Here is a 27,512-nt window from a genome sequence, read left to right on the forward strand (position 1 = left end):
TCTAGTTTCAATAAACGACCCAATAACTGTAGCCTTTGTTTCAGTGACCTTTTAAACCTTAGTTTAAAACACTTTTTAACAGTTTTTAACACTTCAAATATTAACTCCCAAATCTCTTCCATTAAAAGAAATCCCAAACCATGATAACTGTTCATGGTCTTTTGTCTTTGTGGGCTTGCAGCTGATACCAAACACAGATTAGAGAAGTACAGTAAGTAATTCTATAATCTAATGGCATGGTGCATCAGCTCACCTGCAAAACATTACAAATAAAAAATATTTAGTAAATAGATTTTATTAACAAGCTATTCCAGCTTTTACAGTTTGCTTCAACTACACAATGTACATGTACTGAAGGTGGGGAAAAATTGGAAACATGCATTATAAAACACTTGCAAAACAATTTTCCACAAAACATGCATGAATGCAGTTTGCCTCATTACAGGATTAAGAATGCAATGGTCTAGAAACACAACATACAAAACTAGAAATATTGGATTCATTCTCTGGTGCTCGTCACCAGAGATGTATGCTTATTTCACGATTAAACCACAAACAATGAATATACCTACCAACAGACAACCTGCACGTATCAAATTTTACAGTATTTTACATAGCTTTAAAAAATGTGAGCATATAAAAACAAACTTCAAGTTTAAAAATGATTACTGGCAATGGTCTACATGCCCATCACAATGACTGTTTCCATCTGACAAAAAGCACTTTTATTTTTAAACTGGAAAAGTAGTTCTTCAAACATATAAACCAGTTTGGATGCAGAAATTCCAAATGATACAATTATTCAGTGATTCTCATCCTTACGAATATTTTCACTCATCTTTATGTCCATACTTCCCTGAAAAATATTGGATTCTAAGAATCTCCTGCCAAGAAAACAAATGAAAATGAATAGCAGACAAAAGCATTATAAATTGCTGCCAACAAGCATCAAGTTTCTCTGTTAAGGCCTTGAACAACTTATCAGTTGTGAAATGACTACTTGTAACCTAGCTCAGACATGGTCCATCCAAACTGAATTTTTTTTGATTGGTTTAGATTCAGACTCAGGTTTCAGGTGTCGACAGGATAGTTATATGCCAATGCACTTTTTGAATATGAGCATATTGTATGACAAAATAGAGTGAGCACTTTACTCAACATATGTTATTGCAAATATTTCAAAATGTTTAACCAGAAACAATGCAAAATGGGTTCCCTGACCGCTTAAAAAGATATGACAGCAAACCATATTTGGCCTCGGCATCAAATCAAAAACTCAGGTCAGGGATAAAATAAAGTTCTCCAACAGCCTATAATGTACAAAAACCTAACATTGTGTCAGGGGCTCATTCATCGAAAAGGACATTTTAAAAATATTATATGACAAAATATTATCCATCTTCTAAAAGACAGCCCAATATGAAGGAGCAACAATTGTTAATTGTTCAATCATCTTTTTCTCTCTCCTGTTATCCCTACCCAATATAAACACTGCAGTACCGGTGGTGCAGTATCATTTCTCTGGAGCTTGAACCCACCAATACACACAGGATGGGTGAATAAAAAATAAGACTCACCTTTGCAAACTCATCAAGTTACTACCCACCTTACCTAAAACATTAGCAGTTAGAAAGGTAGCAAGAAAGATTCAACCCAATATCAAAAGATGAAAACTATGTTTTTGGTTAATAGATTATTTCCAGGCCGCACAGTAATATCAATTTTGAAGAGATGGGTAGGAATAAGCACGATCTTACTGACACTGTAGAACGAGATGTGGTATCAAGTGTGAACTGTCTGTGGGTTGGTGATATGAAGGATAGTAAGGACATAAACAAAACAGTTAAGGCACCTACCATCTGGCAATCTGACTTTGACCATAGCAGATAATCCAGTAAGCTCCAAAGACAAACAAAAAGTCTTCATTCTAAAGCTGCCACTGCAGGTCACAATCCTATTTATTCATTTTGGAAACCTCAATTCTACACATTAGCAAAATACAGTTGTGGGGGTTCTGTTATAATGTGGCAGTTCCGTTCTCGTGCAACCCAGTGTTATAATAAAACCACATAATACCAGCACCATTTAAATGAGTGGGACTGGAATAATGTTATAACAAATCCATGCTTTACAATTCGCACTTTAGAAACAGTACGCCCAATTTATCAGTTGTGTTACAGCAAATTTGCATTAATGAAATACGCATTATAGCAGAATGACCTGTGCATAGAATAATTCTCAAATCATGAATATAATCTATCCAAATTGGGCTAATTCTGAAAATACGAAGCTGAGATGTAGGTACTGATCAGTCCAAATGGAAACGGATGACACCAGGGCAGTTATGAGCTGAAAGGACCGAAATAGTGTTGCTGCCGTAAGTCTTTCCTTCATGGCAGTATGTGAACTTTGACTCCAAATCAAATCTACAAAAGGATGTTCAAACCTTTTCTAAATTTCTCAGTAGTGCATAAATGTAAAGCAATGGACAGCATAGACTTTTTGCTCCATCCTGATAATTGCTTTAAAAATGCTCTTAAATGCAAGGGGCCTAAGAGGGAAGGCCGATGAACTCAGGGTATGGTGCCTAACAGGAAAGGCAGATAAATTCAGGGCATGGTTAGGAACATGGGACTGGGATATGAAAGCAATTACAGAGACATGGCTCAGGGATGGGTAGGACTGGCAGCTTAATGTTCCAGGATATAAATGCTACAGGAAGGATAGAAAGGGATAGCAGTGTTTTTGATAAGGGATAGCATTACAGCTGTGCTGAGGGAGGATATTCCTGGAAATACATCCAGGGAAGTTATTTTGGTGGAAATGAGAAATAAAAAAGGAATGATCACCTTATTGTGACTGTATTATAGACCCCCTAATAGTCAGGGGGAAATTGAGAAACAAACTTGTAAGGAGATCTCAGCTATCTGTAAGAATAGCAGGGTGGTTATGGTAGGGGATTTTAACTTTCCAAACACAGACTGGGACTGCCATAGTGTTAAAGGTTTAGATGGAGAGGAATTTGTTCAGCATGTACAAGAACATTTTCTGATTCAGTATGCGGATGTACCTACTAGAGAAAGTGCAAAACTTGACCTACTCTTGGGAAAAAAGGCAGGGCAGGTGACTGAGCTGTCAGTGGGGGAGTGCTTTGGGGCCATAATTCTATTAGATTTAAAACAGTGATGGAAAAGGATAGGTCAGATCTAAGAGTTGAAGTTCTAAATTGGAGAAAGGCCAATTATGACGGTATTAGGTAAGAACTTTCAAAAGCTGATTTGGGGCAGATGTTCGCAGGTAAAGGGACAGGTGGAAAATGGGAAGCCTTCAGAAATGAGATAATGAGAATCCAGAGAAAGTATATTCCTGTCAGAGTGAAAGGTAAGGCTGGTAGATATAGGGAATGCTGGATGACTAAAGAAATTGAGGGTTTGGTTAAGAAAATGAAGGAAGCAAGGTAAGGTTAGATCGAGTGAATCTTTAAAAGAGAATAATGGCAGGAGTATACTTGAGGGAAATCAGGAGGGCAAAAAGGGGACATGAAATAGCTTTGGCAAATAGAATTAAGGAGAATGCAAAGGGTTTTTCCAAATACATTAAGGACAAAAGGCTAACTAGGGAGAGAATAGAGCGCCTCAAAGATCAGCAAGGCAGCTTTTGTCTGGAGCCGCAGAAAACAGGGGAGATACTAAACAAGTATTTTGCATCAGTATTTAGTGTGGAAAAGGATATGAAAGATATAGAAAGTAACAAAATAGATGGTTACACCTTGCAAAATATCCATATTACAGAGGAGGAAGTGCTGGATGTCTTGAAACACAAAGGTGGATAAATCCCCAGGACGTGATCAGGTGTTCCAGAGAGCTCTTTGGGAAGCGATTGCTGGGCCTCTTGCTGAGATATTTGTATCATTGATAGTCACAGGTGAGGTGACGGAAGACTGGAGGTTGGCAAACGTGGTGCCACTGTTTAAGAAGGGTGGTAAGGACAAGCCAGGGAACGATAGACCAGTGAAACTGACGTCAGTGGTGGGCAAGTTGTTGGAAAGAATCCGGAGATACAGGATGTACATGTATTTGGAAAGGCAAGGACTGATTAGGGATAGTCAATATGGCTTTGTGCGTAGGAAATCATGTCTCACAAACTTGATTGAGTTTTTTGAAGTAAGAGGATTGATGAGGGCAGAGCGGTAGATGGGATTTATATGGACTTCAATAAGGTGTTCAACAAGGTTCCCCATGGGAGACTGGTTAGCAAGGTTAGATCTCATGGAATACAGGGAGAATTCACCTTTTGGATACAGAACTGGCTCAAAGGTAGAAGATAGAGGGTGGTGGTGGGAGGGTGTTTTTCAGACTGGAGGCCTGTGACCAGTGGAATGAGACAAGGATCGGTGCTGGGTCCTCTACTTTTTGTCATTTACATAAATGATTTGGATGCGAGCATAAGAGGTACAGTTAGTAAGTTTGCAGATGACACCAAAATTGGAGGCGTAATCTTAGATTACAACAGGATCTTGATCAGATGGGCCAATGGGCCGAGAAATGGCAGATGAAGTTTAAATTCAGATAAATGCGAGGTGCTGCATTTTGGGAAAGCAAATCTTAGCAGAGCTTATACACTTAATGGTAAGGTCCTAGAGAGTGTTGCTGAACAAAGAGACCTTGGAGTGCAGGTTCACAGCTCCTTGAAAGTGGAGTCACAGGTAATTAGGATAGTGAAGGCGGCATTTGGTATGCTTTCCTTTATTGGTCAGAGTAGTGAGTACAGGAGTTGGGAGGTCATGTTGCGGCTGTACAGGTCATTGGTTAGACCACTGTTGGAATATTGCATGCAATTCTGGTCTCCTTCCTATCAGAAAGATGTTGCGAAACTTGAAAGAGGTAGAAAAAATTTATAAGGATGTTGCCAGGGTTGGAGGATTTGAGCTATGGGGAGAAGCTGAACAGGCTGGGGCTGTTTTCCTTGAAGCGTCGGAAGCTGAGGGATTGACCTTATAGAGGTTTACAAAATTATGAGGGGCATGGATAGGATAAAAAGACAGAGTCTTTTCTCTGGGGTCAGGGAGTCAAGAATTAGGCAGCATAGGTTTAGGGTGAGGGGGGAAAGATATAAAAGGGACCTCAGGGGCAAATTTTCATGCAGAGGGTGGTACGTATATGGAATGAGCTGCCACAGGAGTGGTGGAAGCTGGTACAATTACAACATTTAAAAAGGCACCTGGATGGGTATATGAATAGGAAGGGTTTGGAGGGTGCTGGCAGGTGGGACTAGATTGGGTTGGGATATCTGGTCGGCATGGACAGGTTGGACCAAAGGGTCTGTTTCTATGCTGTACATCTCTATGACTCCACTAAACTGTCTCACTGTTGAGGATCTTGCTGTAGTTCCAAAAAGACAACAAATAAAAAGCAGGAAAGACAGAGTCACTGGACCATGGCTATTTCCACAGTTGCTCTGTTCAGATAGTCTAATGTCAGTACTTGAGGAATTTGGGTGGAGTTGGGTGTCTGGTCATGTAAAAGACTATAAACTGCATTCTTTATCACATAGGTACAGGTGACAATCTTAAAATCAATGGATTCAGAAAGACAATCTAATGTCTCTCAGCCCGCTCAATCACCTGGACGGTATTGCAAAGAAAGTGCACTTAGAGTCATAGAGATGTACAGCATGGAAACAAACCCTTCGGTCCAACTTGTCCATGCAAACCAGATATCTCAACTCTATCTACTCCCACCTGCCAGCACCTGGCCCATATCCCTCCAAACCCTTCCAATTCCTACACCCATCCAGGTCCCTTTTAAATGTTGCAATTGTACCAGCCTCCACCATTTCCTCTGGCAGCTCATTCCATACAGGGAAAACAGGCCTGTTCAGCCTCTTCCTATAGCTCAAATCCTCCAACCCTGGCAACATCCTTGGAAATCTTGTTCAATCACAGTCATAGATTTTGTGGTTTTAAGGGATTTAATACAAAGGATATTCTCCTTACTGAAGTCTAGGAACTTCTGAAATTATAGCATTTAGCAGAACAGTCAAAGATTTAAATTTACACTTACACAAATAACATTTTTTAATGAAGTACTTTTAACACATTGTCACTTCAGTTGTAACTTGGTCAAAGATTTTGAAAATAAACCTAAAGAAAATGCTCTTTAGCCCAACAATTATTCCAGATTCTACCTATTTCTGACTGGAACATTGAGCACTTCCATCCCAAATCCTCTACACGTTCAATGCTAGCTGGTAGTTTTAATTTCTTCTGTTTGTAGTTCATCACCCGACACACAGGAATTCTACTTGGTTGCCTTTTTGATAGTAGTACATGAACAGGGGAGGGCATAAACCACGCTTAAGACTTGTAGTTGAATACAGCCAGTTTAAGATAAACTTTCCTTGAGTTTTTGGGTTTTTCCTTTAATAAATTATCCCGATTGATCCTAAACATTATGAGGCCACTAGAAATTATTAGGCAAGAAAACTTCTGTGACATACAGCAATTCAAACCTTTCATTTGGCCTGAAGTCAACATATTGCCAAATTGCATTATGCGGTTAAATCTGTGACTCTGGTCAACTAAAACAGATGTTGAGCAAAGACAGAGAGAGGATAGGCAGAGCATAAACTGATTTTAAAGAATTGCAATCAATTGTCCTAATTCAGGATCAAAATTGTAAACTGAAGGTATCTAATTGTAAATTAGATAGCAAATGTAAGTGTTAAGGTTTACCAAATGTATTCTAGGGTAGAGGAAATTTGTATGTAGCACAGCACAGATAATTTCATGTTATACCTGATAACAAGTGTGTCACTGGGTCGGTCAGCCACTATGTTGCTTTCCCAACCAACTTGGTTCAACTCCACCAAAGGAATGGAAAATGCTGAATGAAAATTGCATACTGTAATGCATGTGGTTGGTGGAAAAACAGTAAGATATTAAATTCACAGGAATTGGATAAACACAGAGATTCTGCTCATTCTTAAGGTACCTTGGCTATACATCCTCTTCCTTGTCTTGTGCTATATCTGACTCCTTTCCAGATTCTTCAGCATGTGCTAGCATATCAGCCATCAGTGCCTCCTCCAACTTCTTCCGCACTTGTTGTACAAGTTCTTCTTGCTTCCTGCAATAAATACATGGACACATTTTAAATAGTAACACATTCAGTTATTAAAGACTCAACAACCAGCACAAACAAGTCTCAAATTGGTATACTAGTATTACAGGCATTAATGTGGCTATGCCAGAATTTTAAAGACATAGGGAGATAATATAAAATCCACTGGCCACTTTATAGCTAATACCACTTCCACTTTTGCCTCATGAATGATCATTCACTTCTGTCTCCTTAATCCCCATTTCCACTTTTACCCAGTCAATTGTCCTTCAGTGAAATGATAAATAATTGACAGCAATAAAAGTTGAGATGATGGTCTGGTGGTCTTATCACTAGATATTAATCCAGAAACCCTGGTAATGTTCTGGGGACCTGCGTTCTAATCCTGCCACGGCAGATGGAATTTGGAATCAATAAACATCTGGAATTAGAAGTCTAATAACTATGAAACCATTGTTGAATGTTCGAAAAATCCATTGATTCACTATGTCCTTTCAGTAGGGAAACTGTTCTTTACTTGGTCTAACCTACACCGGACTCCTGCCACCCAGCAATGTTGTTGACACTTAACTGCCCTCTGGGCAATTAGGAATGGGTAATAAATCCTGGTTTGGCCAGTGACACCCATATCCCATGAAGGATCTGTTTTTAAAAATGAACACAAAGATAGAAGGAATGTCAGGGCAAAAACCTCTACACATTATCGATGACCAGGGCCAAATGGACAAGAAACTTACATATATTGTCTGATAGCCATAACTTGAAACAGAGACAAGTCATTGCACGGTGGGTACTTAATCTGGGCTTGCAATTAAACTACCTTAGGTCTGTAATGGCAGTGTTGTGGCACAATACTTGTTTTGAAGAAAAGCAAACCCCAATAAGCTTTTAATGCAAAGTAATCAGCACACTTCTCTTATAGATGAAATCTATATTTTAAATAAATGTTGCAATGGTGTCTAAACAATCTGATTTTTAGTGAACAGAGTAAAACAAGCCTCGACTTTCATGGTCTGTCACGGTAAGCATGTTTTTGCATTAAATGGCTAAATCTCAATAAGATGAATGCCCAAGAAAAATTGATGTGAAAATTAACTCTGAACTCTCATAGTACAAGCAGCAGCCTGGATTAGTGTATTACCCCAGAGGGGATGGAAGAGGAAATCAATTAACTTTACTTTTCTATTTGACTATTAGTTGCAGTGAAACATTATATATTGCATTCAGTCATTGTAGGTAGGATGAGTTTAGGTAGTAAGAGATGGGAAGGTAATTTTAATGCAGGTATGGGAAAAAAAAACCCACGTACAAGTAAACACCCAAATATTACTGAGACAGAAATGCTTGCAACTGAAGGTTCAGAATTGGATTCAGAATGCCTGTAAGCATTCTTCCAACAATACTTGATGTATATGTGAATGGGAAATGGTAATCTGACATGACACTGATAAGAGTGCTCAAAAAAAGTTGGAATGCAGGTTTGTGCAGCTGATAACAGAAGAATGACAGGAATAAAACAAATCGCTTCCTGGCATTGGTACAAATTGCAAGAAAAAAGGAAATGTAACAGTTTTGTCATCAGAATATTATGAAGTGCAATACTGCTAGTATAGTAACGTTAAAGTGTAGACACTTGGAATTCGGTTACAGCAGCCAAACTGCAGACAAGACAGCTGTGAATACACTGAGAATTACTGAATTCTGTATTATAATTACTGGATAGTCTGTTTTCAGTTCTATTGGTTGAGCAATAAACATAGGTGGACACTATGGATAACTCCCATTCTTAAATATTGCTATAGGATACTTTACATCCACTTGAAAGCATCAAGAGAACCTCATTAAAATGTCTTATCCAAAAGACGGCACCACTAAAAAGGCCAACATTCCCTCATAGAGCCTGCTTGTGTTTCATTTCACAAGAAAGATTGTCTTGACAATGGAAGGCATATATTGATTATCTCGCAAACTTAATAAGGTTGCTAGAATCAGAAAATGTATTTAAAGTAAAATCTAGAATACTTACTGTACAGTTTGGAGTAATTAAAAACACATCACTCACTACAAAAAAACTTAACATTTCAGAATTAGCCACTATGTTTAGGTGTGGCAAATGATGGTGGGAGGAACAAAATAGTAATTTGGTAATACTTTACAAAACAGGTATCAGTTCTAATTTAAAAAAAACATTAGAGGCTACCTGTGAGCACATCGCCTCAGGTGTTGAAAAAAGCCAGAAAAGACGACATACTAGCCACAATTTTAAAAAAGCTCAAGTGTATGAACTATATTAAGTAAAAGTTAGCCAATGCAACATTCTTGTCCAATAACACAGAGAAAGAGAGAGAGAGAGAGATACACCAACAAACCATAGACTAGTTAATCTAATGTCAGTGTAGGCACTTGAAGCCACAATTCAAATTAGTAATAAATTAGTTTTAAAAAAGTTGATGTAAATTAAGCTTACAGGCAGAATAACGTGATTAGATATAGAAAAAGTATCTGGATGCAATGTATATACAAAGTGTGGAGAAACTCAGCAGGTCTGGCAGCATCGGTGCAGAGAGAAACAAAGTTAACACTTCAAACAGAGTGTATTCACTACGATTTCAGTCATAAAATGGCAGATAATTTTTTTTGATGTTGCTTAATCAAAGGAAGTAGTTTACTGAGAGGTTAACTTTTGTTCATGTAGACAACACACCGTTGGTTGTAAGGAGTGCAAACACATCTGACAAAATCTTACGAGTTAAAAGACACTGCAAGTACTATCAATAAGTTTGGCTTGTGGAATGGGTAAGTAGGTGCCAAATCCAATTTAAATGTGGAGGAAATGATCATATATACATTCAATGCAAAAATGTGGAAGTTTGAATGAACAGATAACAAGGTGCTCAAACACTTTTTTTAAATTGTAAAGAGCAAATAAAGGGCAATTTAATTTCAACTTCTCACCAAAAAATCCAAATAGGGAGTTGGGTGAATTTTCTTTACAGTGAGTTGTTGCTACAGGGAATAGTTCAGACTATTGTTTCTTTTGTCATATGCTGCAAAACAGCACAATCATCAGCAGACAACCCCATTTCTGGCTTTCTAAAGGAGGGGAGGTCATCAGTGAAGTAGCTAAAGATGGTTGAGCCTAGGATTCTACCTGGAGGAGCTCTTTTCGTAATATCTATGGCTGAGATGACTGCCCACCAACAGGCATATCATTTCCTTCCTGCTAGATACCATTTCAACCAAAGACTCCTCCCCCCCCTCCCCTAGTTTCTGTGGGCTCTGTTTTTTCTGGGTTGCCTTCATGTTACACTCAGTCAATTGCTACCTTAAAGAGCAGTCATCCTCACTTTCTCCTCTCCCATTCAGCATTTCTTCCATGCTTCAGCCAAGGATGTAATGAGGTAACAAACTGAAAGAACCCAATCTGTGTTTTATTTCAAGCCCATTGAGCAGGTTATTGTTGAGCTAGTGTTGCTTGTTACTTTGTGAAAATGCCTCTCAGCAAATTCTTTAGGGTTAAGTAGTGTTTATTACTATATTCACTACCCAGTGAAATGGTTTGTGACACACATTAACATGTACACATGCGTCAAGAGAAAGAGATGAAAGAGAGAAATTGTGAGAGAAGTTACAAATTGCCTAAAATCCAATAAATAATCAAAATCAGTTCACATGAATTAGAGATAGTTAAGCAAATATTCAGTTGAAGTTCTTTAACTAGCAGCGCATAGAAGTCTCTTAAAGGAGCTCAGGGTCAAATTGGTGAAGATATAATAGATGAAACTTGGGAATTTATTCACTGTGTCGGCAACTTATAGAAGTTTCTTTCAAGAAATCAGGCTTTTTTTATATAAAGATTGAGACATATTTGGCCAAGTCTGGTGCTGCTTACTCTTTTGGTGTTACAAACCATGGCAAAATGTCAAAGCCATATAATAATGGGTAATGCAGACAAATCATCAGGTTTGATCTTTGATTGGTTAAGACAAACAGCTACAAGCTGGATGTGATGTCTCATCAAAAATCATTACATTTTGTACTGACCAACTACAGAGACATCCCACAAGATCAAGCAATAATGGGTTTAAGAACTCGGAGAACAGACTGTGCTAGACACCCTGTCTACTTGTCCAGTGTGTTGGCTTGGCTGAAATTTCATAGAATGCAAGGAGTGCCACTTTCCAGGAGATAAAGAGCTAAGTTTTGATCCGAGTAATGGTTTGAAATTTCTAGCAGTCAACTTGCTCAGGAAGCACACTTCCTTCCTATTCTTTGGGCATTTCAACTCACTATCCATATCTAATAACTCACGAAACAAAAAAAAAACACTGTGGAAAAGGATGGGTATTTGCGTCATGTGAAAAATATGCAATATTCAAAGATGATCCTGTAACGCATTCAATTTTTGCTTCAATCTCCTTTCATAGATCAGCAATAGCAAATCAAACTTTTTTTGCTGTGCTGGGAGATGACTGTGCAGGGGAAAATGAAAGACAATGCTCAAAGCAAAATAATTCAGCAATTATCACCATTGAACTTTGAAAAGTATTTGTGCTTGCAATTAAACCTGGAAATCTTGGCAAGTGAATGAATAAGGCTTATAGTTCAGCTGTGAAATGGTTCACAAACTTTTCAACCTCTACTCTACAAAGTAATGACTATACTCAACAGACTGAATTATTCATGGTGTCTATGTTCCTAGAATCCAAGGAAACAAACAACCCCAAATTATTAAAAGTCAGTATGCCACAAAGAGGATTAAACAAACTTGCATTTTAATCAATTTTGTATGCCAAACTAATGTTAGTACTGTCAATACCTGCATGAAGCAGGTCATCTTCCAATGATCCAACGTATGAAGTATGAAAAACTGAGGTAACAGCATAAATCCAAAGATGACTTGATTTTAAATCAGTCAAATGCTGAAGATGCTGCTGTATCTGAAGGATCATGAGATGGAACGAAACAATTTAGACCAATGAAATGTATTTCCCATTTGTAGTTATCAGTTTGGTTACTTGATGTCCAGTGGGAGCTAGCCAACACATTTATCACTGAAGACTTGATCTCCTTATCTAGCAATCTCAATTTTTCAATAACCAGAAATAATCATAAAACCCCAAAACTAACATTTCTGGAAAAACTCAGCAGATCTGGCAGCATCTGTGCAGAGAAAACAATTAACATTTCAAGTCCAGTAATCGTTTTTCAGAACTTAATCATAACACCTTCAGGTTTAAGATTTATTAGATTCCAACTAAAATATTAAATCGCACTTCCAATAGGATCCTAATTCTGCTTACGCCAAACAAAGCAAAGAAAAATTAATTTCCAAATTAACAGCAAATATTACAGTTCACAACACTTATAGCTCAAGGTAGAGGCCAGCATAATTAATGCTCCTACCTAATGTCCTCATCAGTGACCATGAAAGCTTTGCAGAGAGGTTGCGAAGTATTCAGCCACACACCGGGATTTTTTTCTACTGCTGCAGAGACCTGTCCAGTAATAGGATTGGAACTAGTATGTAGAGCACTTGCTATAGCAGACAACAAAGTTTCATCTGTGCATCCTGGCCCCACACCTAAAAAAGAAAATATGCAAACAATTTATATTACTAATCACAATTTACTCATGAATTCTCTTTTAATAAGTTTATGATATTTACTTGTGATATTCCAGCTTAAGTGACTTCAAAAATTTAAAAACAAGGAAGTGCCAACGACTCCTCATCTACCCTAAACCAAAACTTCCACATCACACAAGCACCTTGATCTGTTAGGTGCATTAGTCAGAGGAAAAATGGGTCTGGGCGGGTTACTCTTTGGAGGGTCAGTGTGGACTGGTTGGGCCAAAGGGCCTGTTTCCACGCTGTAGGGAATCTAATAAAATAATAAAAAAACTGACCCAACCTCCCTGCCTCTCCATCCAGACCACCTTAGAGATCCCTTGGCTACCTACCCCTCTGTCACCCAACCCAACCTCCGCAGTTCTGCAGGATACCTTTAAGGGAGCCAAAATACGAAAGTATGCATGCAACTTTCCTGTCTGCTTTTCATCAAAAATTGGAATCCTGACCCAGGTCAGAAGATTTGGGTTAATATGGGAAGAGATCATTTGTAACTCTTCGGAGTTTTTGTTGAGAATGCAACATCCTAACTAGATAGGGAAACAGTCTTACAGAATATCTATATCTCTAGAAAACTGACAATAAGGTTGCCAGGCCCAGGTAGGCTACACAAGCTTAAGGCACAGATAAAACATGGCAACCGATGAGGAACTGTAAAACAGTGGATAGCAGTTAAGGAACCAAATGACATATGACATGCAGGGACTACAAGCCCCTTGGACCAGCACTGGAATCCTTTCAAGCTTTGATTTAAAAGAACGATCAGAGTTGAGGACAAACTGTGTAACAGATCGTAAACATGGGGACAGAGAGTCAAACGAAGGTGGCGAGAATTAATGCAACAAATTTGTTGACGCAATGGCGGGTACACCATTCATGATGAATGCAATCCGGCATTGGCAAGTACAAATTCATACTAACAAAAAGGGGAAACAAAAAGAAGTGAGCTACTTTAATTTTATCATTGATACCAAATCAGTCACAGGAAAGATCAAGGAAATGAAAGTGGTAACATTCTCAACTCTTTCTTGTCCAGTCATTGAATAGCAGCCAACAAAAAACAGAATCACAGAATGATTTATCCAGGAGGCCAGTCGGTCAGTCTTGGCTCTTTCAGAGATATAGTTACAACAACAAATTCGTTTGCATTTAAAAACTTAGGGCTTTGGAATAGCAGCAAACCAGTTGGTCCTTTTAATCTGTTTCCCCAAAGATATTATGGTTGATCTGGTTGTGGTCTCATTTCCACATTCCTGTCTGAACTATACAACCTCGGACCCCTGTTTATCAAGAATCTCTTTTGCATATTACGATGTTTTCAATGTGGCCAACATTGCAAGAAATTGCGTGTGCTCACAGTTAAAAATCTGAACCTAATAGAAAATCATCAAAAGATTAATGAAAGTGTGATCTAATGAGGATCTTCTAAAGGTGGTGAGAAGATTAAAGCAGCAAATTTAGAATGCAGATTGAAGCAGCAAATGGCAAAGTAAACAGAGCGGAGGATGCATAATACTTCAGAATTTAAGCAGTGGATGTAGACTGCACAGCAGGCAAAAGTTAGGGGTAAGGCAGGATGCCCAATTATTAGAGATGGAACATAAGGACACTTCAATGGGATTACACGAAATCAGCGTGGATTTATGAAAAGGAAAGAACATTTGACAAATCAACCACAATATTTTTGAGAATGCAACTGTAGAATATATAAAGGGAGAACTAGTGGGCATGACATATTAGGATATTTTTTAAATCAGAAAACTTTTGATCAACTTGCATGTAAGAGGTTACTGTGCAAACTTAAAGCACAAAGAATTGATTGGAGGGTTAGATATACTGGTAAACGACTGAGAATTGTTTAGCAGATAGAAAGTAGCAGCAATAAATGAGTCTTTTTTGGGGTGGAAGGCGATGCAAGGAAGTAATATTTCCGTATTCTCACTAACATTGGAAAAGGGCAATGTGAATACTGACGGAAACTATTAATTAGGTGCTTCCCCATGTCCTCAGATTCCACACACTACTTTCGTTGATTAGCCCTAATCAGTCATTCTTTTATTCCTGACATACCTATAGAAGGCCTTAGGGTTTTTCTTGATCCTATTTGCCAACAACTTCTCATGTCCCCTCTTGGCTCTTCTTAGCCCTCTCTTTAGATCTATTCTGGCTAACTTATAACTCTCCAGCCCCCTATCTGAGCCTTCACGCCTTATCCTTACGAAAACCTTCTTCTTCCTCTTGACAACTACCTCCCTGCCTGATAGGTATATACTTAAGGACCTGCAGTAGCTGTTCCTTGAATGAATTCCACATTTCAAGTGTGTCCATCCCCTGCAGTTTTCTTCTCCATCCTATGCATCCTAAATCTTGCCTACTGAAATTATAATTGCCTTTCCCCCAGTTATACTGCCCACTGCTATTGTAAACATAACCGAATTATGGTTACTAATCGCCAAAGTGCTCACTTACCTCCAAATCTAACACCTAGCCAGGTTCATTCCCCAGTATCAAATCCAATATGGCCTCACCCCTTGTTGGCCTGTCTACATACTGTGTCATACATTGCATACATTGAACAAAAACTGACAAAGAATGACTACATTATATGAGATCTTGTCTTTTGTATGACCTGTTGGAGTGAGGCCTTGTCTCATCCACTCCAATAGGGCAGAAAAGGTTCCCTAGAATTATTCTGAAGACGTCATTCTATAATCAATACTCACCCTTCAAAAACACTGCAAACAGGTCATCCAGGCAGTATCACACTGCTGCTTATGGGAGCTGGCTATTACAAATTAGTAGCCTTGTTTCTCAACAGCGAGAACAATTCAAAAAGTGCTTTGTTAGTTGTAAACCGCTGTTAGACAACCATAGTGGTCAAAAATATCACATAAAAAGTCTGTTCAACAATACATTCAAGGAATAGGAACAAAAAATGTTGGAAATGCTCAGCTTGGCATTGGTGGTAAAAGTGAACTTTTCAGGTTGAAGACATTTTCCCAGAACTGCCAAAGATACACAGCATTCCTGCAGTATTTGATTTTGTTGATGTTGGAGGAAAACAAGGTTGGTGATGGTCAAAGATTTATAACTTTTTGATTTGAAAGGGAGCAAATGGTGGTTTTGAAAGGGAGCAATGGTGTTTTTGAAAGAGATGACATCACCCTTCATTAGGAAACAATTTGAGTGAAGATTAAAGCTACTATGTTCTGGTCAAGTCATACCTTCAAATCTGATCACTGAAGCGTAGGGGTATACTCATACAGGAAAGGTGCCAAAATCATCTCAACTCTAGGCTGAACCAGCTCGTTTGTTTCACACTAACACTTTGCCCATCTGCTTTAATACGTGGGCGTTAGGAAAAGGAGCGGATCCACAGGTCAGCAAACTGTCAGGTTGTTACTGTTTCTCTGTCCTCTCATCAGGTCAGGACAAGTGGTAGAGATTTTTGCAGTCAGTCATCAGGTAGGAGGAAATATGTCCACAGTGTGCAACAAACAACAGTTCCAATTGGGCTAAAATGCATTGAATTTGGTTGAGTAAAGCAAGCTGCTAAACCATAGGAGAGAGTGGGAAGACAAGATTTGAGATTGAAAACTAGTTCAGCACTGGCTGATTTTTGTAGGGATGAACATGCACAATTGCACAAACATCTAAACTTAGAATATTGTTCAACTTCATTACAAAAGCCAAAAACAGTTAAGAGAACAAGCATCAACAAATAAGCGAATTAATTCCACAATTTTTTAAAATATCTCCTCCTGATCCCAATAACAAAATAAGCAATATACTCAAATTCAAGCTCACCTTGTAGACCTTTAGGTAGATCCATAGTCTTTATGATTTCTTCAGCAATGTCAAATGCATTCAATCCAGTCAGCTTCTTCTCCCAGAATAACTAGAGTGTTACAGAATAATAAATATTTTAAAAGCAAGAGCTGGAAAAAAAGTTTTCAAAACTTGCTACAATTTTTGAAGCATTTTAATTAAAAACAAACAAACAGTAGAAACTAAAAGCGATTTAATTTGACCCAAGTGATGTAGAATTTGCAGACAAATGGGAAGCATTTAAAAACACAAACTTCCCCAATGGCTTAAAAGCATCAGCAAACAGATAGCATGTGGCAATATTAAACCATTTTGGTCATTACTAATCAACATGCTTGCTGGTTGGACAGAATTAAATGTAGAAGCAGTGCCCTACTTGGACAAAAAAGCTAATACTCTTGATTTGCACATGGTAAGGTCTCAAATTGGCAGACTGCCAGAGTGCTGTTGATGCTATTAAAACAATACCTCTGCAAGCATCAGTCCCTTCAGGAAGGGCAAAGAAGGGAAAAACAGAAAACAACAGTAATTATTTATAAAAATTAAAGAAAACCGAAACATCTAGAACATTTTCACTGATCTACAAACACAATATTAAACATCACTACCTGCCGTGGCTGTTCTACAGCTTTCTGTGGATCCATTTTTACTTTATTGTTGGGGTGGTTGGTCACTTTGGTAACTGGTTGTTTGAAGATTGAAGCTGTCTGTCTAACAGGTAGTGAAGTGTTCAGATCTGGTTTGCCCTGTCAAAGCAAATTTGTTCATGAGTATGGATAATATAACTGAGCAATCATCAACTACTTTATAAATGACATGATACTAAACAAATTCATCAGACTGCAGAATACTGTATTTTAAACATTCAGATCTAACATATAAAATACACAAGATTAAAAACTTCAAGACATTATAGTATAATATTATTACAAAACGATTCAGAATATATGGGGCGAAGAAGTTCAGCAGCTTTACTAGATAATGATTTCATGTCGAGTGTCATTGAACTTTTTGGTGTAGAGAAAGGTCCATTGCCTTACCAATTTTAGAGGGGTCTCAAGTTAGTTTATCTACTTTCTTTATTGATCTGTAAGTTCTCCTCTGCAATTTCTTTTTTAATCACTTCAGCTACCAATTCCTTCAAGTACCCTCTGCTGAAAGATATGCATGGACAGATAGAATCACGCTGAGTTATGATGTCTTTCACCTTAATATACCTTCTGATGGCCATCATCATGCTGTAGTGATAGTACAGCTTGAGAAGTATGGATGGTGCCTTGCAGGACTATCAACTGAAACATCGTTATGCAAACCACTCTGCCCTACAGATTATGTCAGAAGTTGAATATTACAATGATAAATAGTTGAAATGTTTCAACTTTCCAATGGAAGAACAAAACTTAAAAAATTTGACATTTTATAAATTCCTACTTTGGAAATAAGACAAGTCTGACTCCAGGTTGGGATACAAACAGACTCTAACCTCACACCTATAATGCATTGTCTGAGGTGAGATATCAATTGTTTTATCAACGGATAAAAAGTAAGTTATCTCAGGGCTGTAACATCAAAGAAATTCTGGGATTTACATCTTAATCATTCAAAACCTGCATCCCCATTCCAAATGATTAAGACTTAACAGCCATCTAGGTTTGTCTAATATGTCGCATCAGTTGTATGACACTTTGATCTTTTACTTATAAACTGTGTCCTATGCACCTGCCCCACTGATAAATGAGCAGTGCTCTGAAAGCTTGTATTTTCAAATAAATTTGTTGGGCTATAACCTAATGTTGTGATTTTTTAACTTCATCTAAAATGTGTTATGCAAAATGTGCAACGTTACACTCAACTCTTGTGACATTTCCTTTCCCATTATCCTTTCCTTTAGGGCAGCATGATGGTTCAGTGATGAGCATTCTTGGGTGACTGTGTGGGTTTCTTCCGGGTGTTCCGGTTTCCACCCACACTAAATTGTCCATTATGTCCAGGGGTGTGCAGGCTAGGTGGACAAGCCATGGGAAATGCAGGGTGAATGGGATAGGATAGGGGAGTAGGTCTGAATTGGCTGTTCTTCAGAGGGTCAGTGTGGACTTGATAACCCAAAGGGCCTGCTTCCACACTAGAGATTCTATGAACATCCATCACCCATATATTGGAACCTGTGTTGACAATGTAATCATGCAGCACCTATCAACACGGTGCTGCATGATTACATTGCGGCATGGTGGCACAGTGGTTAGCACTGCTGCCTCACAGCGCCAGAGACCCGGGTTCAATTCCCGACTCAGACGACTGACTGTGTGGAGTTTGCACATTCTCCCTGTGTCTGCGTGGGTTTCCTCCGGGTGCTCCAGTTTCCTCCCACAGTCCAAAGATGTGCAGGTCAGGTGAATTGGCCATGCTAAATTGCCCGTAGTGCTAGGTGAAGGGGTAAATGTAGGGGAATGGGTGGGTTGCGCTTCAGTGGGTCGGTGTGGACTTGTTGGGCCGAAGGGCCTGTTTCCAAACTGTAAGTAATCTAATCTAAAACAATAGACACTATGTCCTACGTGGCCTAGTGAGGACAGCATACAATTAGGATATTAGTTAGTTACTGTAATGCTCAATGTCAAAACGCCTCCCTTTAAATGTGTCCAAACTTTAAGAAAATTACATGGTTGCACTTTGACTTATTTATATATTTTGAAGTATTCTCAAGAAAACAGAGTTGCTTATCCACTTCTTATAACAGGTCACCCTTTATGTTGCCAAGTAACAGTTTCTAATGGGGGTTCAACTAATTATTTCAGTTCAGTAATTTAATTTTTTTGGAATTTTGAGCATTAAGGTGCCAGCTAAAGTTTCCAAATAGACAAGCGGTTATAGAAAATAAGGAGCAATGGTGTTTCATTGTTGATCATATGCTGCAATAATGCAACCATTTTAGTTGAAGGAAATGTAATTCACCAAGAACAAAACAAGCACTAATAGGAAGTTGAAATCATTATCTCATGTGAGTCACTGCTGACACTTCTAGTTTCCCCAAGCATTTCCACCAGCAACAATAGATTACACATGATTGAAGATGTCCGATTCTAAAAACCAGCAAGTTGCCAATCTTGAACCATACCAAGTGATGATCAGACGTTTCACCCAAAACGAGGAAGCAAAAATATTCATGTCTCAGCTTATCCTCTCACATCTGCAACAGCTGGTTATACATCCAATTTCAATATAGGCCTGTAGGCAGGTCTCGAAGGCTTTCACTCAGGTCTACAGAGGAATCTCACCACCTCTAGTCTGAAGAATATGCATAACATTAGTTGAGTTTGCACTAACGTAAGAGGATGGAATCTGTTTTGTTTCCAATCTTAGATTTGTAAAAGCCAATTGAGTTAATAAAGTCAGAATCACGGATCACACTTCAAACCATTGTGGAATACAATTAACTGGTGAAAATGTCTAAATCTTAAATACCTTGACCTGGTTGGCAGAGTCGAAGCGCAGTCTCTGTCTGTTCTTGTTCAGTTTGCTGATCAACATTTTTCCTGTTCGGAAATCGAAACTGCTCAGATCCATTGAATTTCCCAGGTAACGTGCAAGCTGTGGCTTGCTTCTGAACTTCTTTCCACTTGGGCTAAAAGTAAGGCAAACAAAAATTGAAGTGTTTCTTAATGTATTAAATAAAACAATGAAATAATGGCTTTGAAAGCTAAGATTTAACTTTGATAACTAAAACCTACTGATAATGTGGTATACACACAAGTACGGAAATTTTAGACATGCTACCAAAACCACTTGCTGATCTAATAGCATTGTTAGATTTTTGTTTACTTTTCAATTTTAATTTAGGGATTAGTCATGATAATCCAAGAAACCATGTAGAATCCACACTCATGGGCATCATTAACAATTAACCTTTTGACATGGCACAAGTAGGAAATTTTGGGTACGGAACTTTCCATTAAACAAGGTGTTGATCACAGTCATACAAAATAATGACCAGGATCTTCACCACAGGGAAGGGGAAAAAAAAGTGCCCTTTATGCACTATCCTCATGCACCTCGAAGCAGCTGGTTATACAGCAGCATTGGGAGGGGCCTGGAAAAAGATGCCACAACATTTTCTTAGCAGGAAAAAGGTGAACTGTGCAGGGAGACTTCAAGGGGAAAAAAATAATAAAAGATAAAAAAAACAAGAAAATGAAATTTGTAACCACATTTACATAGTCCCAGAAACTCTAGAACTTCTACAGTGTTAGTCATTTGGACCCATGATCCCCACATACCAATCTCCTGATCTCAATCACGCTAGAGAAGGAGAAGGTGTCGCACGCTTCCCCATGGGGAAGAAAAAGGACTCTCACGCACCTCCTAGTGGACAGCTCAAGAGCTACATTGGCAGAGGCCTGGTAGCAGATCACCTGCCTCTCTTCTTGGCCAGGGAATGGTGCGTGATGGACAGGCAACCTAAACAAGAGGGGAGAAACACAATTTAAAATAGGGGATGGAAATGGAACATAATCAAGCATTTTGAATTTTTCCCACCCCCATCTTCAGAGATATTTGCAGAACTTCAAAATGATAGCACTTGAGAGAGCAAGGGATTGGTCTAATAATAAAATGACAAATATGTTAATAAACATGTAGAGTCAAACTGTTCCTTTCCCAGAAATATTACTTTCAGTCATCTCTAAGTGCATTTAAGATCATAGTTGATCATAGTTCTCTTAAGGAAGATTTGGGCTTCTATTCAACATAAATTTAAAATCTCAAAAGATGAGACCTGTCTATGCAGATCAAAGTGGCACGGTGTTAAATTTTTAAACATATACTACCTCACCCATCTACCACAGCTTCACAATAAATGCCCACTAGTGTGGTATGATAAAATGGGGAAATAATTTTCGAATGAAATAAATTAGACGTAACGAATTTAGTTAAAAGAACTTTTGTCTGCAAATTCTAAAAGTTTTGTGTGTGAAATTGCAAACAGATACAAGGCCCTGAGCTTTAACAGCTCTGAAATTGCCTTGAGGTCTGGTAGTATCTTGGAAGTGGAATCTGAAGTTTAGTAGAAATATAGGTATTGCAAGACAATGTTTTGGAGGACATATCCTGAAAGACAATAATCTGGCTCTTGGAAAGTAGTCCTTCAACATTCAGATGAAAAACACTTCAAAATATAAATCACATATCCCATAACCCTAGGTTTTTTGGTAAATCATAAATATATAACTGAGCCTCGAAAGTATTCAATGACCCAGACTCCAGTGCCTGCTTTTGGAGAGAATTTCAAATACTCAATGACCTTCAGAAGAAAAATTCTTAAAATGGGAGATGTCTTATTTTCAATTGGCACTCACGTGGTCTAAATTATCCCAATAAAATATTCTGATTAAATCTCATCAATCTTCCTTGTGTATAAATTACCCCAGGTCTAAATGAGTACAGGTCAAACTTCTCAACTTCTCCTCATACGACAAACACTTCAGCCCATGAATCAGTTGACTGAACCCTTTCTAAACCAGTTCTAATGCAAGTATATACCTCTTTAGAGGAACAAAAACTGCACACAGTACTCCAGATACCATCTCACCAATGCCCTGAGAGACTTATTTTATACTGCACCCCTTTACACCAAAATTCAATGTAGCATTTGCTCTCTTAACTGCTGGTGTACCACATGGTACATCCGATTCATGTTCAAGCACACTGAATCTAATGATTCTGCGGTGCAGTGGTAGTGTTTCTACTGCTGGCCAGAAAGAAACCCAGATCCCCTTACACAGCAGCCTTTTAAATAATACTTTGCCTTATCAGACAAACTGCTAAAATGGACACGTTTACATTTTCCTATATTATGCTCCATCTGACAAACATTTGTCCACTCAGTTAATCTTTGCAGGCTTTGCATCCTCCTCAGAACTTGCTTTCTTACCTATCTTTGTATCACCAACGAATTTGGTTACAATACAGTCGGTCCCTTCATCCAAGTCATTAATATAGATTTTCAATGTCAGATTGAGGAAAATGAAAGCTATGATAAAAGTCTTCCAGACTTAATTCTGAAAATCTAACACAAGTAATTTAATTATTAATGCATTCAATTATTTCAAAAGTTATATGAAGAGCAGGAAGGTAGAAACTGTTCCAATTGCCCTTTGTCCTTAGACGATGGGTGACAGTACCATATAAACTATAGGAAAATACATCAGCATGGAAATGTTCACCACTAGCTATTGTTTTTTCATTACCGACTTCTTAAAGTAGATTTTAAAAAACAGATATGCCCACTTACAGCGGCTTGAGTTGCAGAGAAATAACAATCACTATGCGGCACTACACATGACAAACTTACTTAAAATCCAGTATCCTAGAAAAGATTTCAAATGTTCATATAAATAATAAATCTTGTGCTTGAAACTCTGCAGTTATACCTATACCAACAGAAGACCATCCTTTGCAATACTGGAATAAAAGTAATATATACATTCTTCACAAAAATATTTACTTTTGAGAAACATTGATCCTGCATAACAGATATTATTGACTCCGTGCTCAAATAATCAGTGGTTTCATTGACAAAAATGCTATCGAAAATCACCAATTTGAAAAGCATAATTTGACAGATAATATCTATTTCGTAGACTGTAACATATTCGGACTCAGCAGTTACTCTCAACATTTGCTATACTGAGATGCCTAGGGGTTGACTTGTATTCACTGTGGATGATTTGTGGAAAGCTCATTTCAATTTTCCCAGTTTGTGAATGTTATGAACCCCCTATGAATGGTACAATATAAAACTGGCTTGATGGACTCACATTTACCATTTCTCAAGCTCATATTATATACTGCATATATCAACCTGGGAGCAGAGGATACAATGTCTAAACTTATTATGTTCAGTGCAGAAAGGTCCTCAAATGAATTATCTAACGTTCATATCACTTCCATGAATGCACATGTCCCACCACTGGATTACTTGATCATTTTCAAATCAGTGGCAATTTCCTATTTTTCAGCTCAACCTCTAAAAATTCAGATGGTAACTTAATGTTTTATATAAACATTTATCTTTAAAAAGGTCAGCAAAAATTTATGAATAAATTGATACAAGCTGCTTTCATTAAAATGTGAAAACATTTTGTATAATATGAAGCTTCACAGCATAAGGACTCTCCTACATAACATCCTGAATTCTTGATTTGTACACTAAATAAATCCTCTCTAACTTAGCTGTCCCACCTCTGTCAGCATACACAAGATGCAAACAGAGATTGTTTCAAAAGCCAAGAGCTTCTCTGAAGCTACTGGCAAATAGGTTAAAATCAACACCTCAATTACACAATCTGATTATCACGATTGATAGGTAGAACACACACAATTATAGATCTTTGAATTTATGTACAGCGAAAAATCAAATTATATACTTATAAAAGCAAAGAACAAATCTATATACTATACGAACATGATTGTGATACCTTGTACATTTAACATATCTAAAGCTAACATAAATTAAGGCTAAAGAGTAGACAATTTGCCTTAGAGGGAGTATAATGAAGAATCACTAGCTAGTTTTTGTGATGAGGGGGCTGACCTTTGAGAAGAGACAGAGTACTAGACACACACAGTCTCCAGAGTTTAGAAGAGTGACTGATGATCTAACTGAAATAAGTTTTAAATGACTTGGCAGAATTGTTGATAGGAAGATGTTTCCTCTGGTTGGGGACTCTAGAACTGAAAAATCACAGTCTCAGCACTAGGGGTTAGCCATTTAGCCACGAGATGAGGATTTCACCAAAACAAGCTGTGAATACGCAGGGTGCGCATATGCATGGCAGAAATTAAAATTTCTGGGTACAAGTGTATTAAGCAAAAGGGAATGTGCTGTAATGTGCCACTTAAGTGAAAGATTTATCAATTTTAGTGAATAGCAGAACAGGGTGGAGGGTTGATCTGCTATTCTAACTCCTAATTCTTATGCTCTATGTATTGCATGTTTCACGTATAATTCCACTTGAAGTTTTAACCTGCACTGTGCTTTAGCAAAGAAAAGGATAATTATCTTGGCGTATCACTATTTTACAGGAATAATGTACTTAGACTACCTTTTTATCACTAATTTTTCTCCCCAATGCAATGAAAACTCTGCACATACATGCTCAACAGGGCAATTCCCATAAATCCTAACATTTTTGTGCAAGTCCAGTGACAAATTCTAAACCTATTATAATGATTCTTTCAAGGTACACAGAAAACAAGAGTCCTATTGAACTGAAGGCAAACATGCAAAACCATGTGATTTTCACAAAGCAGTGATATGACTCTAGGCATGGATACTTGCTCAATTCATGCACCAAAATAAATTGATCACAGTTTGCATTAAAGGTGTACAGTAATTTAACTAAATTGCAACTATAAACACATCTCTCAAATAATTTCTTCCATTCTGCCACTCCTGAGAAGACCATAAGCATTCAATGGACTAGAAAGAACAACTGCACTCTCAAATGAGTTATTCTGGAGTGTGGTTCCACAGGCATCACCTTTTAAATGGCAAGATGCCAATTCATGTCAATTATGCACTAATGGTTGAAAGTTGTTTTCTGTGTTAGAAGCAAATTGATTTCAGAACTCTGGTGATGGTAGGAAGAAGAAAATAAGACCAAGATTCCCTTTCCTGATTCCTACTCAGCAGTTTTGGCTGGATATCTTGGTCAGTCTACTAACATTCACTGTCTATACTCACACTTCAAGAGTGGCCACCCAGCCAAAGTATTCACCGCCTGTGGATCTGCAGAATCCTAGTTGCGAAAAATCTGCTCTAGATCACAAATAGGGAAGTATGCAAAACATCATGACTGTCAGGAAATACTTCATGACTTTGCTTTTAAGTTCTGCAGTTTGCAGTAGCTTAGAAGCAGCATGAACAGATTCCAAAACTACCAAATTAAAATGAGACAAAAATCTTGGGAGACAGACAGAATTAAGATCGTCTCCGTCAGTTTTGTTTGTAGACAGGAATGATTGCAATTAAATTTTAACTTAAACAGAATAAGCCTGACAGCCACGTGTTTTAATGTCTACTCACACTGGCTCCATTCCTGAAATGGACAAAGAAGTTCATCAGTTTTAATCTGGATTATTTCACCACTACACCCGCAGTGCCAAAATCCTTCATATAACACTAGCCACTAACTATATTCCCAACAGCTTTCGGAAGCGTCCATGTCTTTTGAGTGCGTTTTGGAACGAAGGATCCAGATCAAAAACAGAACTTGAATGGGGAAGAAGTCTGCAGAGTGGCGTGGATAACGACAGCATGCATCAACAAAAAAAAACCTCAAGCGAGGGGTGTGAGAGATGAAGAGCCGGGGGGGGGGGGGGGGTTGTTAAGCGCGAAGTTACTTGAAGCTGCGTTTTGTGGAAGCTAACTCACCGTGGCCTCCGACAAAGGGAGGCACAATGCTACCCCTTACCCACCCCCACCCCAAACGATATGCACAAAGCGGCAGCTGCTTGGGGGGGTGGGGGAATAGGGGGGAACAGTGAGTACAGGCCCAGGATTCTCATCCCTGCGGAGGGAGAGTGCAGCCTCGGCCGGGGGTCCGGGTCGAGGCCACTCCCCCCCCCCCCCCCTGCCCTAAGGAGCCGGCGTTAGGCCGCGGCCTCCCCCTCCCCGCCCGCCCCTACACACACACACAGACCCTCCCCGGGTACTCACCTATAATAATAGACGTCGCTCTTCCCCGCCGACAGGCCCGACTTTCGAGTCACTTCTTCCCTTTTCCAGCCGGAGGGGAGCGCCGAGCACTCGAAACGCTTCCTTTCCATCTCCAGGATTGCCGGCTTGGTGTGGGCAGAGGCCTAGTGGACGGGGGTGGGGTGGCGGGGCTGTAACGGTAGCCTAGCGATGGGGTGGGGGGTGAATGTGGAAGACCCTATCGCTTCAGGCCGGGCCGCCGGCGCTTCGTGCCCCGTGTCCGCACAGCCCGCCTCGCGCCGCCGCCGCCGCTCCACAACACTCCGCGCAGCCGCCTCACCCCCCCTTCCCCAGGCCGACCCGACACAGCCCCCAAAACCCTCCCTCCGCGCCGCCGAAGTAGTACCGCCTCACTGCTGCTGCTCCCCTCCGTGCGGGCGACAGAGACATGACTCTCAGTCACCAGGGCCAGCACACACTCAAGTCTGCAATGAAGCCGCTCCATTCGCCTCCCTCGCCCGCCCAACCCCCGTACACCAAAAAACAAAACCGTGCGAGGACTTGAAACCACGGCTCGCAATTCAAAATACAACCAGAAGCAAACATTTGTATTACAAAAGTTGGAAAAGTACCCGGAGAACTCTTGCCCCCTTCCTCCAATTCCGACAGCCCGTCTCTTCATTCTGTCTCAGGCAGTGAGTAAAGCGTAAACTAAATCAGTTTGGGGAGAGTGGGGGGTTTTAAGAGATAAAAAGTCTTGCGTTTTATTCAGCGCCTTCTCAAGCACTTTGCAGCTAATTAAGTCCTATTGTAATGTAAGGAGATATGCAAGTTATGCACAGCAAGGCCACACAAAAAGGAGTGACAAAGGGTCTATTCTTGTGATGTTAAAGGATACTGGCCAGGGCAGCTGTGTTAACTTTCCTACCAAAAGTCTAATGTCCGATCCAAATTGGAGCACCGCTAGGACGCAACGGTGACAATTTTAATGTTTTGCACCCAACTTGAACCTCAACCTTCTGACTCAGACGAATGTGCTTCCAAATGAGCCAGTTTCAAAAAAGCAAACAATCCAAAGTTTACATATTGTTACAGTTTCTGGATACAATGTACAGTACAGACATACCATTGATAAGACTGCCAATTCTATAGATGCAGTTTTCGGCACAAGATCGCCAGCTGTGCCACCAACCCCCTAGAACAGTCTTACCCACCAAATGTTTTTGTAACAAATAAATGCATG

At 39.1% G+C, this 27,512-nt stretch overlaps 1 protein-coding gene across 5 annotated transcripts; it reads right to left on the reverse strand.

Annotated features, from left to right (window-relative positions):
• Window positions 1-279: 279 nt before the first annotated feature.
• mbd3a (methyl-CpG binding domain protein 3a) lies at window positions 280-26,598 on the reverse strand. Of its 5 annotated transcripts, XM_072594071.1 has the most exons (9): window positions 25,658-25,867; window positions 25,316-25,390; window positions 20,932-21,030; window positions 20,038-20,197; window positions 17,187-17,324; window positions 16,558-16,648; window positions 12,528-12,705; window positions 6,993-7,127; window positions 280-884 (listed from the first exon to the last, which is right to left on the reverse strand). In XM_072594071.1, the coding sequence occupies exons 1-8, from the start codon at window positions 25,666-25,668 to the stop codon at window positions 6,998-7,000; spliced, it is 882 nt and encodes a 293-aa protein (XP_072450172.1). In that variant the 5' UTR covers window positions 25,669-25,867; the 3' UTR covers window positions 280-884; window positions 6,993-6,997. The 5 variants fall into 5 exon arrangements, with proteins under 5 accessions (XP_072450172.1, XP_072450170.1, XP_072450171.1 ...); XM_072594069.1 differs by lacking the exons at window positions 25,316-25,390; window positions 25,658-25,867 and adding an exon at window positions 26,291-26,597; XM_072594070.1 differs by lacking the exons at window positions 25,316-25,390; window positions 25,658-25,867 and adding an exon at window positions 26,291-26,596 and having other exon boundaries at window positions 20,044-20,197.
• Between the last annotated feature and the right edge of the window lie 914 nt (window positions 26,599-27,512).

This window comes from Chiloscyllium punctatum, chromosome 24 (assembly GCF_047496795.1).
Source record: "Chiloscyllium punctatum isolate Juve2018m chromosome 24, sChiPun1.3, whole genome shotgun sequence".
In the NCBI taxonomy this organism is placed as follows: domain Eukaryota; kingdom Metazoa; phylum Chordata; class Chondrichthyes; order Orectolobiformes; family Hemiscylliidae; genus Chiloscyllium; species Chiloscyllium punctatum.